The 12,896-nt window shown below is 38.1% G+C and overlaps 1 protein-coding gene across 1 annotated transcript in view; it reads right to left on the reverse strand.

The window, feature by feature from the left end:
- LOC137255446 (potassium voltage-gated channel subfamily H member 6-like) overlaps nt 1-12,896 on the reverse strand; it is a 227,982-nt gene that overhangs the window by 20,091 nt on the left and 194,995 nt on the right. The window contains exons 7-12 of the mRNA XM_067792886.1: nt 7,622-8,053; nt 6,605-7,007; nt 3,367-3,566; nt 2,354-2,441; nt 682-846; nt 16-209 (exon numbers count right to left, since the gene is read on the reverse strand). Of these exons, the coding sequence (XP_067648987.1) occupies nt 16-209; nt 682-846; nt 2,354-2,441; nt 3,367-3,566; nt 6,605-7,007; nt 7,622-8,053 (1,482 nt within the window). The remainder of the gene's footprint in view (nt 1-15; nt 210-681; nt 847-2,353; nt 2,442-3,366; nt 3,567-6,604; nt 7,008-7,621; nt 8,054-12,896) is intronic.

Raw genomic sequence — 12,896 nt, forward strand, 5'->3', positions numbered from 1 at the left:
TTGGTAGTTACTTACATCTCTAAGGTCGAAGGTTATCTCGAGATTGTCAACAAAGTGTTCTGAAAACTCAGGGTACATATCAAGTATATCCAGAAGGTCGTCTCGATGAATCTTATGTAGATCACAATATGTCAAGGCACGGACGTTACAACTCGACTTCCCCACGGTCTCATGTTTACATAAATTTTCACCAAAGACGTCATCCTTCCCTGAAAATAAAAACATACATAAACATCAATCTTTGCCTACAGACGAACACAAAAGAGGCAAAATTTTGAGTATTGTTGTTCAACAGACATGCCAAATGTGGGCATTATGCAAAAACTCTGAGATATCAAATGAAAATTATTAGATACGCAAAAATGAATGACAGTCGATTTCCTTTTCTTAAATTGGACTTCTGGCATAAGAGAAAAATATGTACCCGGTAAGTAAAAAAGGAGTGAAAAGGGTAGATACTCTTTTCGTCAAGATACGTTGACGTCAAGATTTAAGGGGAGATAACTCCAAAGTGTGAGGGCATACCACCTGGTAAACTATGACTTAAGGATCATTTTTCTGTATGTGTCTGTTGTAACTACAGGAATAAAGCAACCATAATCCAGAGAGAATGTATACGCCTATAATTCATTATAACTGGTAGATATTTAAAGGTGAAGAGTGCTACTGTTAGTCACTTACCTAATATTGCTACCACAATATCATCTCTGAGAATTTCTATAGATCCCCGAGATATGAAGTATGATGCTGTTAATACATCACCCCGATGTACCAGAGTGTCGCCTGGTGGAACATGTGTGGTCTTAAATTGCATTGACAGGGCTCTCAAACAGCCTGGGCTTGCTCCTGCAACAAAAAGACTTGTTGAACCACTTGCAGACAGCTAATTAAGTTTAACTTTGTTTTAAACACATCATATCTAGACATGTAAATTTGGTATTGGAGGAAAGCCTCAAGTTCGGCAGCTTTTGGATAGATACAATTTTTTTTGGTAAAATTGACAAGCAGGTATAGTTCTGACATGATCAGGGTTTTGTTGTACAAACCAACCTTAGTGCTAAGACTGTCTTAAGTCTATGTTAAGGTTTGGGAGTTAGGGTCACCTTAGCACTTAGATCGCTTTGTACAACAGTATTCAAGATTCCAACACACAAGGTAACACATTCCAGGTAAGCTAAAGGTCAGCTAATACTTACGTAGCTGCCATAAAATTTCTGGGACTCAAACCACAGACCTTCTGATCTGAAGTCAGACCCTTTGTCCACGTGACCAAAGATGCTAACCCCTCAGCAAGCTGACAAGGTAAGGATGTCACTTACGGGATGACTTTAGGCCCTTCTACACTTAGTTCCCAGGATATATCACATTGAATGTATCAGTACAATTAAACTGAAAAGGAGTCTCAGTGAGATGGGAGAGTGAAATCTAGACTTGCTACATTTAGACCTATAGCAGTACAGCTCAGGATGGGAAAAAGGTAATATGGTTCATTGATTGTGAGGCATGCGAGAAAACTGCTGCACAATGAACTACAACTTCAATGACATGACCACCCTTGCTTAAATACTTTGAGCATGAACAAGGGTATCTATGGGCATGTAATGATGTATGGGGACCACTAAAGATGGTAAGTGGAAAACCACCAGAATTAAAATGTCAGAGGAATTTGATTTTTACTCTATAGTTATTAACATCACAGATCTCAAGGCAGCTTGTAAACCTGTTTGGAATACTCAAACTATTGTTTGATTTCAACTGATGAATTGCTCACTAAGCAATTAGATTTTGTGTTAGAGAGCAATTCATCAGTCTCAAATGAACTCAATTGGACTGTATGTCACATGACATAATCTGTCGGCCACTAATTTAGACCACCCAGTCCACATCTGTTTCATAAAGCCCCTGTTAGTATGGAATACCGGATATGTATTCCTCTCCAGAATTCACCCAGGTAATAAATTAAGAAGACAAGCAGCACTATGACATCACAAATGTAATGTGATCCTAACTCATCATTGTAACTGGAATAGCTAGGATAAATTCAAATCCAGACATATTTTCAGGTTATAAATTGAGAGGACAAGTAACGTTAGTGGAATTGCCAATGTCAACAGACTACGATCATCATGCATCATGGTGCATAGGATATCCAATATAAATTCAGAATTCACACAGGTATTGAATTTAGATGCCCAAGACATTGCCAATCTTCCTCCATAATTGAGTACATAATAAGCAAGGATTATGGTAGTCAGCTTACAGTTAGCCACAGGTGCAGCCTCAGAAATTAATTTTGCATATATTGTTGGTTTTACTATGCTCCTACTTGCAGCAGAGTTGCAGCAGGAGTTACCTTTGAAAGCTGGGCAGTTGTTGAGTAAGTTTCTATTGAGGTGGAGACAGATATCGGCCTGGACACAATCAGGGAAACTTTTCAATACCTGGAACAAATGGAATGTGGAGCCAACTTCACAGACAGACACTTCAAATGTTTATGTCATAAACATTTATAAATAAACACTGAGAAAAACAGACACACATGAAAACTTCAGCCAAAAATCTATTATTTTAATTAAACTGTTCAGAATGAGACAAAAATCTTGTTCATTTCCTATAAAGAGTACAATGAATACCACAACAGAGTATACAAATACCAGAATATTTTTGTTCCCTGCAGAAAAATTTCTAAAACCATGATTTCTTTTTCAATATGGACACCATGGTGGCCATATTGAAAATCCAAATTGCACTCTCATCATTGTTGGAAATAAGCATTTCTTCCTCACTGGTTTGGCGGTTTTGAAACAGAACATGTTTATTAGAAGACAACCAAAGACTGAATCTGAACAAAGGAACCCCAACATAACCTCACATAACTTTGAGTCAGGTAATACAAACATGAATCCACACCTTTTAATACAGTTTCTACTCAAATAAGGCTGTTACATCTGTTCCAAACACCGAGAACTGTTTTAGTTCTATCTTTTCACCAAATGCCTAAGATACTGACAAAGTGACAGTGAACTCTTTCGCACAGCCAGTGCTGAATGAATCAACTCAGATTCTATGACCAGAGGTTCCTGAAATGCCCAAATATCAAATTTCATACAACAGCTTTGCAGCACCTTGGAAGGCAAAGGCACCATGAAACCATGCCACCTCCCAATGTACCTAGCATCAGACTGGTGTGCAACAAGAGCAGCAACTTCTTCTTGCAATAGATGTGACATTTTGGTGTAGGCGATAACACTGTTATCAAGCAAGGTGTTAAAACATTGCATCTATTGAAATAAGTCGATCCATAAAAGCAGTTCCTGTTCATCCTACCAGCCTGTAACGTAAAGAAGTACAGCAGTTCATACTCACCATGTTCATATCAATGCCATTGGTATATGACCAAGCATGCTGGAAATATTCTTCTAATCTTTGCCGAAGTGGATTTGGAACTTGATGGAATCGGATAAATTCTTTGATTCTTAACATCTGTGTGTGATATCTGGCTGTGCCTGAGTACAGCCTCTGAATGATGGCGGAAACATTACCGAAGATACTGGCGTACATCAGAGCTGCAATACACATCCAACAGTATATATCACAGTGTAAAAACATGACAAGTGAACATAAAGTATATATATATAGACAGAGAGATAGAGGAAATGAGTTGCCATTACCGTATGTCTCCCCAAAAAGTACCACTATGAGGAGAAGAGATTTTTTCAACAAAGAGTATTAGCCCACACATATCAAAGCTTAGCACACCAGAAATGGGCTTCACACATTTAACCCATGTGGAAATTCTGTCCAGGCTATTTCTGCATGTCTTCATAAGAATTGTCCCTATGAATTAAACACACTTGACTAAAGGTAAGCAGAATTTTCTGCCAAAACACCAATATTTCATCAATATCTTGGTTGGCACACGAGGAATGGGCTTCACATTCTACCCATGTAGGGAATCAAACTCAGTGGAACAAGCCAATAATTTAACACCCAGAAAACCTACAGCACTGTCTGGAATCAAATGTACAGAGGAAATGCAAAAGAAAATATAGATGTCTTTGGATATTTTACAGTACACAAAAACACTCTCAACCATGAAATAAAACTTTCAATCACATTATCCCTTTTGTTTGAAGTTCCATACATGCAACAAACCCTTAGCCTTGTTAGTTGATGGGAAGTTTCCAAGCCTTTTGAGGTAAAATATCAATACAGGAGTTAGTGATGCAAGTATTTCTGCAACTGTTAATAAGTGAATTAGGGCATTTTGCCATATAATGTATTCTCACTAGGGACAAGATATGTGCAAAATGTGAAATAGGTTCATGGCTTTTGTTGACTAGGATTTCTTTCATCAGTTATTGCCTTGGATGTGTCAAGAATAACAGAATACAGACAAAATGGTTTTTGGTAAATTATATTACGTCCAAACTTGAAACAGAAGACAGAAAATTGTTGAGTGGAAATGGGATTTGTGATGATGTTGAATAAAGCAATTATTGCTTTCAACAGGACAGAAACAATTTCCTACAAAGCCATATCAAATTCCAAATGGGCAGACCTAGTATTCAAATGTTCTTACCCACTGGACTATCCCAACAGGCCAGTAGGTTTGAGATAACGTTGACTGTTTGTTAGGCCTTCTTGGACCCTGCTATTCCACTCAAGTCAGTATAAATCAGTATCTTTCTCTTTTTCTCTTTCTGTCATTTAATGAAATATTTGAAACATAAATACACATGGGACAGAGTGTTTTGATGACATATTCTCGATCCCTTATCTGAGATTGTTACTCACCACCTCTGGAAGATACTACAGTGTTAAATTTTTTCGGCAATATTACACTAGTGTAATGTCACTTGACATATGTCAAAATGGTTCAAAGTTGTGACGTCACATTGCTAATGTCACTGTCACAATTTTACTGGACCTTGCTTGACTTGTGGAAAGCTGAGAGTCCTCACACTGTAGGCAATTTTGCTGCAGTTTCTCTGTCAATTTATGTTTGCATGTAATAAACAGAATGCTAAACTCGCTTCTGTGAAATAACATTTCTATTAAACTCGTTAAAAATTTAGTATCAAATGAGCGAAATAAAAATGGTATTACACGGTAGGTCGTTAAGCATGATCTGTATAACATGCACTTGAAATACAACAAAAGTTATCCCTATTTTACACTACATAATTATTCTGTATGGCTTTGCTGACAAGGCCCTTGTTATGGAATCCTACAGAGAGTCTTAGGGAAACATCATATATATAGCAGTCATGACACGCTCTAGAGTGAAAGTAGTCTATAAAGTATGTTCAAGCATCAGAGTTACCACCCCTTGTCAATCGACTTACATAGTGGTTCAAACGTTCGCGTCATGCCAAAGACCAGGGTTTGATTCCGCTGATGGTTACAACGTGTGAAGCCCATTTCTAGTGTAGTTGACTGTGATATTGGTGAAATAAAGTAAAAATCACATAAAACTAAACTCACTCTCTAGGATCCTCTAATGAGTAAGTAGCTTATGTGGGATATGGTTCTGGGTGCCATTGTACAAAGTGACCTTAGCGTTAAGGTAAGCGAGTGACCATAACACCCATACCTTAACATAAGCCTACAGTAGTCTTAGCGCTAAGGTATGTGAGTGACCATAACACCCATACCTTAACATTAGCTTACAGTAGTCTTAGCGCTAAGGTATGTGAGTGACCACAACTCCCATACCTTAACATTAGCTTACAGTAGTCCCAGCATTAATGTTGTTTTGTACAACAGCAACCTGGACATAAGTGACCCATGGTAGCTGAGTTGACTTCAAACTTGCTTAACCTTTCAATGTGAAGTTTTATTAGCCGTAGGTACCTATGGCAGGCAAGTACCTGCTTCTCACTCTAAAGCGTGACAATGGTAATGGCATCTATCCCCAAAAATTCAAAGCTATAGAAAGTGAAATTTAATTCATAGATATTCATATTCAAAGGCACACTAAGACAAACAACAATAGCATAAAGTCATTTTAATACTATTAAGTCCATTTATGATGCGGCAAAATCTTCTTACCAAATCAACGCTAACGGTGACGTTATTCTTACTCAGATTTGGACTATAGTCTGTTTGAGTCAGAAACAGATGGATGAATTGCAAATTTTAGCATTGTACAAAATTGCCACAGGAAAATAAATAGTACACATGTTTATCACTTACTAATATTCAACAGCCTTCTTATATTAGAACATTTTCCAGATTCCACAAGACCAAAAAAGTTGTTTAAGAAACTTACATTATTGAAAACGCAAAAGTTGTTATCTGTTGCAGTGGGGTGAAACCGCAGAAATGGAACAGCCAGTCATGACGGGGGAAATTTTAAAATCTATTCTGGGAGACCTATCAGTTCCTTGTCTCTCGTACTGTCATAGTCACGACTTAAAGGGATGACCAGTGGTGCCACAGTTGCCCATTGTAAGCCATTTTGTACAATGATAAAGTCTGCAAGGCATCGGTCCATTTCTGACTCAAACGGATTGAAGTGCAGACACACGTTTTAATTCTCCACTTCATGGAGAGTTCACACTCAAGCTATATCTAAATATAATAGGTAAATTATACTTACATCCTATTAACATGATCAGTATAGAAAATATCTTCTCAGAGTTGGTATTCGGAGAAACGTTTCCAAATCCCACACTTGTTAGAGAACTAAACGTAAAATACAGTGCTGTAATGTACTTCGACTTGATGGTAGGTCCGCCACCAGTAGAATTTGCTGGATAAAACTGATGGGTCTGTCGAGCTAATTCATCCAGCCACCCAATTTTAGGTTCAGGTAAATATGGCCGCTCCACATTCCCAATTGCATACCATATACAAGCCAGCCAATGAGCAATGAGAGCAAACGTTGCCATAAGCAACAACAAGACAGCAGCACCATATTCGGAGTATCTATCTAGCTTCCTGGCAACACGTACGAGTCGTAACAACCGAGCTGTCTTTAGCAAGCCGATGAGGGTGGTGGTCTGAAATATAGAGTGGAAGGATTTGTACCAACATATATTGGTGATACAAACATCTGTATTGTGTTATGTTGGTTTGTTTGTCTATCTGCAAATAATGGAATCTGGACCAGATGAATCGATCTACAAGTTTGGGATACAATAGCTGGAATATTGCTGAGTGCAGCATAAAACTAAACTCACTCACATGTAATTTACATATTTCAACATGTAAGCATAACGCTGAATGTACATTGACACCTCAAAGACTATCCACAAAAATTTGCCGGATGTTCAGGACATTGTGGACCAAATCGACCATTCAGATGATCGTTCAGAAAAACATCCACAGATTTCTATATATGAACGGAGCAATATTGTCTCAACCAGAGAGGCCGTGCCTCTAGTATATTACTACATTGTTGGACACACTATTGGTTCATGAAACTCTTGGGGCGGTGGGGTAGCCTCGTGGTTAAAGCGTTCGCTTGTCACGCCGAAGACCCGGGTTCGATTCCCCACATGGGTACAATGTGTGAAGCCCATTTTCTGGTGTCCCCCGCCGTGATATTGCTGGTATATTGCTAAAAGCGGCGTAAAACTAAACTCACTCACTCATTCACTCATGAAACTCTTACCTCATCAGTTTCGGACCCAAATAGAAGGAGATCAAAAGGAATGGCAGCAACAACATCAATAAGGAACCATCCCTTAAAGTAATGCACTGCTATCTTCCCTGGGTGGCTCACCACTTCATCGTTCTTGTTCACATAAGTGGTACGGAAGTTTATAAGAATGTCGACGATAAACATTATATCAACTATGAGGTCAATAATGTTCAAAGGGCTGGAGTAACGTTCCTGCATTGTTTCACGCACACGGTTCTTCTTCTCCTCACCCAGAAGGAACGCTGCCACGTAGGGGGTGAACACGGCAGTATAGATGACAAGGAGCAAGATGATCCAGTCCCACACCGCCTTGAACGCAGAGTAGTGGAGGATGGTGCAGCTATGGATGCGTGGCGACTGCAGCTTGTATTCAGGCAACACTTCCGCTCCAAGAGATAACACCTGTAACACAGAGGATATACATACAATATCATTTACAACCATTTAAGGAAGGCTCCAAGAGATATAGGGTGATACGTGGAATATTGCCACTGCAAAAGACATGGGCTAACATATCCTATATTTCCACTCCAAGAGTCATAATTGATCTAATGTCTCTGCACAAAGACAATTCTTGTAACGCAAGATGATATACCCAGTATCTTCACTCCAAGAAACTACACCTGTAGTACAGGAAGAAAAAAATATATTTCAACACCAAGAGATTACAAGCAACTTTAATATACACTAGACATATTCATGAAATAATGCAATGACACATAAATGTTCTCTGACTCCCAAGCAATAATGGAAAAGAGACACTCAAAGAGTCAGAAGATCTTTGAATGCTTATAGGTTCAGTCTGCGTCTGTTACAAACACAGGTGTGATACAGCTGATACACAACATTTAACATATATTATTGTGTTAAAAAACATTAGGTGCATGTATCTGAACAAATCCAAATGATGTGGTGTTAATAAGAAAAAGGTTACATAATTTGTTTGTTATATCCTTAAGTTTGTTCATTCTAAGCATGTTCATTGTATATAGATGATTTTATTAGAGAAATCAGAGAGAGGGAGAATAGTTTTAAGTTTCTCTCAGCAACATTCAGTGATGTTACTTTGGACGCCAGAGAAAGGCTTCCAACACATTCAACACATACTGAACAGCAACAGAAGCACATTTTGGCTTTTTGTCAAGCTTCTAAATAGAAGACATTAACATAAACACTTACTTTTATGTGATTTTTTTTGTTCTGAAACTTGCGTTTCTTTGCTGTTCAGTATATGCTGGAAATCAAACAGATACATCGGCACAACGAGCAAGTGCCTCAACCGCTGAGCCACCCTACTGCCTTATTAAGCACAGCAATGTTAAACTGTCTAAATATAGGCGTCTACCAGCCACAACAGATGGGTACACACTGATTGCAGCAAATCTAATCAAGTCCATCTCCTTCTAACGCAAGTCATTCGTAGTAATCGCGACATGAATTTTTAAAATCAAATTTCTTTCTCGGTAAAAGCGTCTCATGAAGCACAAAAGGCTGACTTGGTGCGGCTGACCAAATGACCAACACCAAGCGGGTGATGAATTTTCACCCACAAATCAGCTTAGCTGAATCAGTTTCCGTAAGCGTTAAGGATCAATAGTAAGATTGACTCTGTCTAAAATTCAACCACTGGACATTGCAAAGAAACTTTGGCTTGAAGAAAAACATATGTAATTTCTCTGATACACACAAAGACGCAGGGCTTTATGTGTAAAGTAATCAACTCAGATGTAGTTTCACCTGGTGGCCAAAGAGGGCTCAGTGAAGACTTCACCACCAAAGCACTATCTTTCATCACAAACAAGTCAGTTAAATACGTCGCTTGATAATGACTTAGAAGTGGAAGTTGGAACTTTTTTCTTATTTTGTAAGGATGTTTCAGGAGCATGTCATTTATCATTCCAGGAGCAAGAAGGAGCCATGGGTGCCCCTTGAAAGAAGCAATCTTAGCGCTAAGATAACCATACCATAACATGGACTGGGGTGGTGGGGTAGCCAAGGGGTCAAAGCACTTGCTTCTCATGCTAAGTGAGTGAGTGAGTCAAAATGTAAAGTCACGGTAATATTTCAGCCATATCGTGACTGAAACAAAATTCACAAGAAATACATGTATATCACAAAAATCTGTCTACGAAGGACAGTAAAACCAACTAGAATATCACAGCAAGTAAAACTAGTGTTTATCTCTAAAAATTGAGTTCAAATGTGGACAAGACACCATTAAAAATGGTGATCTAGAAACCATTAAAAATGGTCTCTAGATCGCCAAAAACTGAAGGTAGATCACTATACTAGGGATGTCACGCGAAGACCTGGGTTCAATTTCCAACTTGGGTACAACGTTTGAAGCTTATTTCTGGTGTCCCTTGTTGTGATATTGCTGGAATATTTAAAAAAGCGGCTAACTTAAGATGGACTTATTGTCATAGGGCTAAGGTACTTCCTACAAACGACAGCACCCATCAGCACCTCATTACAAACTATAATTAAGTTCTCATTCCTAAAACATTCCATACCTGAAGTTATAATAATAACAATGCAAACTACTGTGCCTAGAATCCAATGCGATGACATTACATTATTACCCTCACAGAACTATACTTTCAAGGATGCTACAAAGCACTAAGCGACCTTGTAGGTTCGTACATCTGTTTGTCAGGTACCAATTTTTAACAGCTGGGTGGACTGAGTGCAATGTGAATGAAGTGCCCTGCACAAGGACATAACACAGTATGAGACCCAGGTTATAAATCTTTGGTGTCTCCACCTGAATTTGAACCCGGGCTTTTGGCATGAAAGGCCAGCATGTTGATTACTACACCACTGTACTCCACAGTATTACATATTCTTCATGCCTTTCATATGTATGTTCACAAAGATGTTTATTATTATCATCATGATCATAATTAGCATTTATATTGCCTTGCGGTTACCTGTACTTTGCCCAAACTGATAAGGTATGTATTCATGTGATGAAACACTTATATATGACCTGACACTGGGTGATGGAAGCCACTCTGATGTTTCTGCAAGCCATGGACCACTGGGCTCATCTAATCAGCCATGTTTGAAAATGTTTTCATAACCCCTTGTGTTAGAGGCTGGGGATTATTAGAGTCTACGCCTGAAGAAACACATATCCTGTTTCCACCACTAAACGAGAGTATGTTTATTTTTTACGCAGGTATCTGGTCAGTCATGAGTACATTAGAAGCTGACATTTTGGGTCTGTTTATGGTTTTTGCCAAACAGCATCTTGTATCATTTAGCGAAATATCTTGATGTCAGATACAGTTCTTAAATTAACTCGGTTCAGTAGTTTAGTCTTCTAATGTTTGGCATTTTCAGCATCACAACATTGCCAGATGTATATCCAAACCTCTATAGAAGGAAATATTCCCCGTCTAAAACAAATGTCATGTTAAGAAGATCTTTAATGTAATGTCATTCCAAGCACAGACTAACTGGAATTATGTTTCACTTTGAGATCTAAAAATTATGTGTCCCAATTACTTTAAAATTATGTATTCTTATAATTAAAAAAATATGCATTCAAATATTGTATTAAAAATTTCCAGTAATCTGGGTAACATTCAGGAAAACCAGGAAATCCTACTTGCAACTTTGAATTATGGGATTAGCTGACCTTCAAGAATTAAGTGCAAGAACAAGCTTGTGACACCTTCTACATGAGACCTGAGATGCAGAGGGGTGTCGGGCAGGGGTGTCGGGCAGGGGTGTCGGGGTGGGGTGGGTGGTGGGTAATTGTGTGTACCCTGGACCCTGACACCCCCTTTCGTCCTGAAAGTTTATTAAATTACCATTGGAAGCGGATGAAGATGAAATGTGTTCCGTCTTTCTCAAGAGTGTGCACTCCCCACTTTCTCAAAAAGCTGTATTGACCCTGTGATACCCTTTACTTAAAACACACAGACACTGTAAATAACATAGTGTCACGATAAGAATGACACAGTGCCGACTGAATAGAGGCATTAAACTGTTGATCTGATACATGATACACAAAGACACTGTCAATTTACCCAAATAAATGTGTTTTGCATACTGTCTACAGAAAACGAGGTGTGTTATTGAAGATTTGATACTCTTTAATTTGATACATGAGGAAAAGTAATGACCTGCACAGGATTGTGTTATAACTAGGGTCCATTGAATGGAGTCATGAATCCGTAGATTTGATCATCTATATTATTGAAACAACATAAACAAACTCATCAAATTATGTGATGCACAGTGTCTACAAAAATAGATCTGTGTTTCTGTTGATATGATACTTTCTATTTTGACCTCAATGACAACATACCAGGAAATACAAAGATTAATTAGTGGACATAAACATAAACGCAAATCCAGTCTTCGCAGTAGTGGTTCCTTGACCAGAGGGGTGACGCTGTGGCTTAGTGGTTACAGTATTCAATCTTCATCGCAAACGGTCTGGGTTTGATTCCCACTATGGGTTGCCTGTATGGGTGTTCCCTGCCATAGTACTACCAGAATGAATTGCCATTTATCAAAAATACTCACTAAATGAATTTATCGAGCACCTCTCATTCCTTGCACTCACATTTGAAGCTTCAACTGAACCATGTGATCTGCGAGTCGTGATTATAGGTCATTAATTTGTCACAACAATTCACAGCTTTCATGTTCTCATTGGCACAAATCAATTTCTGCCTAATAGGGAAGTAAGCAGGAAAGTCTATTTAATATTGATACATGAAGTGAAATATTTCCAACAAGAAAAATGCACCCAAAATTTCCACAAACTCAGTATAAAGTCAGGAAATGTACCAACTTCAAAAGCATTTTCGTATCACAATTATTTAGATATTTTTTCACCAAATATGAAATTGTTCAGACACATATCCTAATGTTTCCCATCTCTTAGAAAACCACAAATTAAATATCAGTTAATGTACTAAAATTATTATTTTTCTGTAACAAAAATGATAAAACAGAAACATGTCAGCTTCCACACAGGATCTCTGCACCACACTGTCCTCGAGCAGATAACCTCGAACTACTAATAAAAATAAAGACTCATACAAATACAAACTAGTACATTTTGTGAACTTGAAATTGAATTGATCATTCATCTACTGTATGAATGCAAAAATGTCAAAATTAAAGCTGTAGTGGAATTTATTATGGATTGTAAATGAAACAGACACCTGTTTGGCAAAAAAAACAGAAACCATTATCCTCAGATTCAAAGAAAGAAGATGATGTA

The sequence above is a fragment of the Haliotis asinina genome, chromosome 11 (genome assembly GCF_037392515.1).
Source record: "Haliotis asinina isolate JCU_RB_2024 chromosome 11, JCU_Hal_asi_v2, whole genome shotgun sequence".
Classification (NCBI taxonomy): Eukaryota; Metazoa; Mollusca; class Gastropoda; order Lepetellida; family Haliotidae; genus Haliotis; species Haliotis asinina.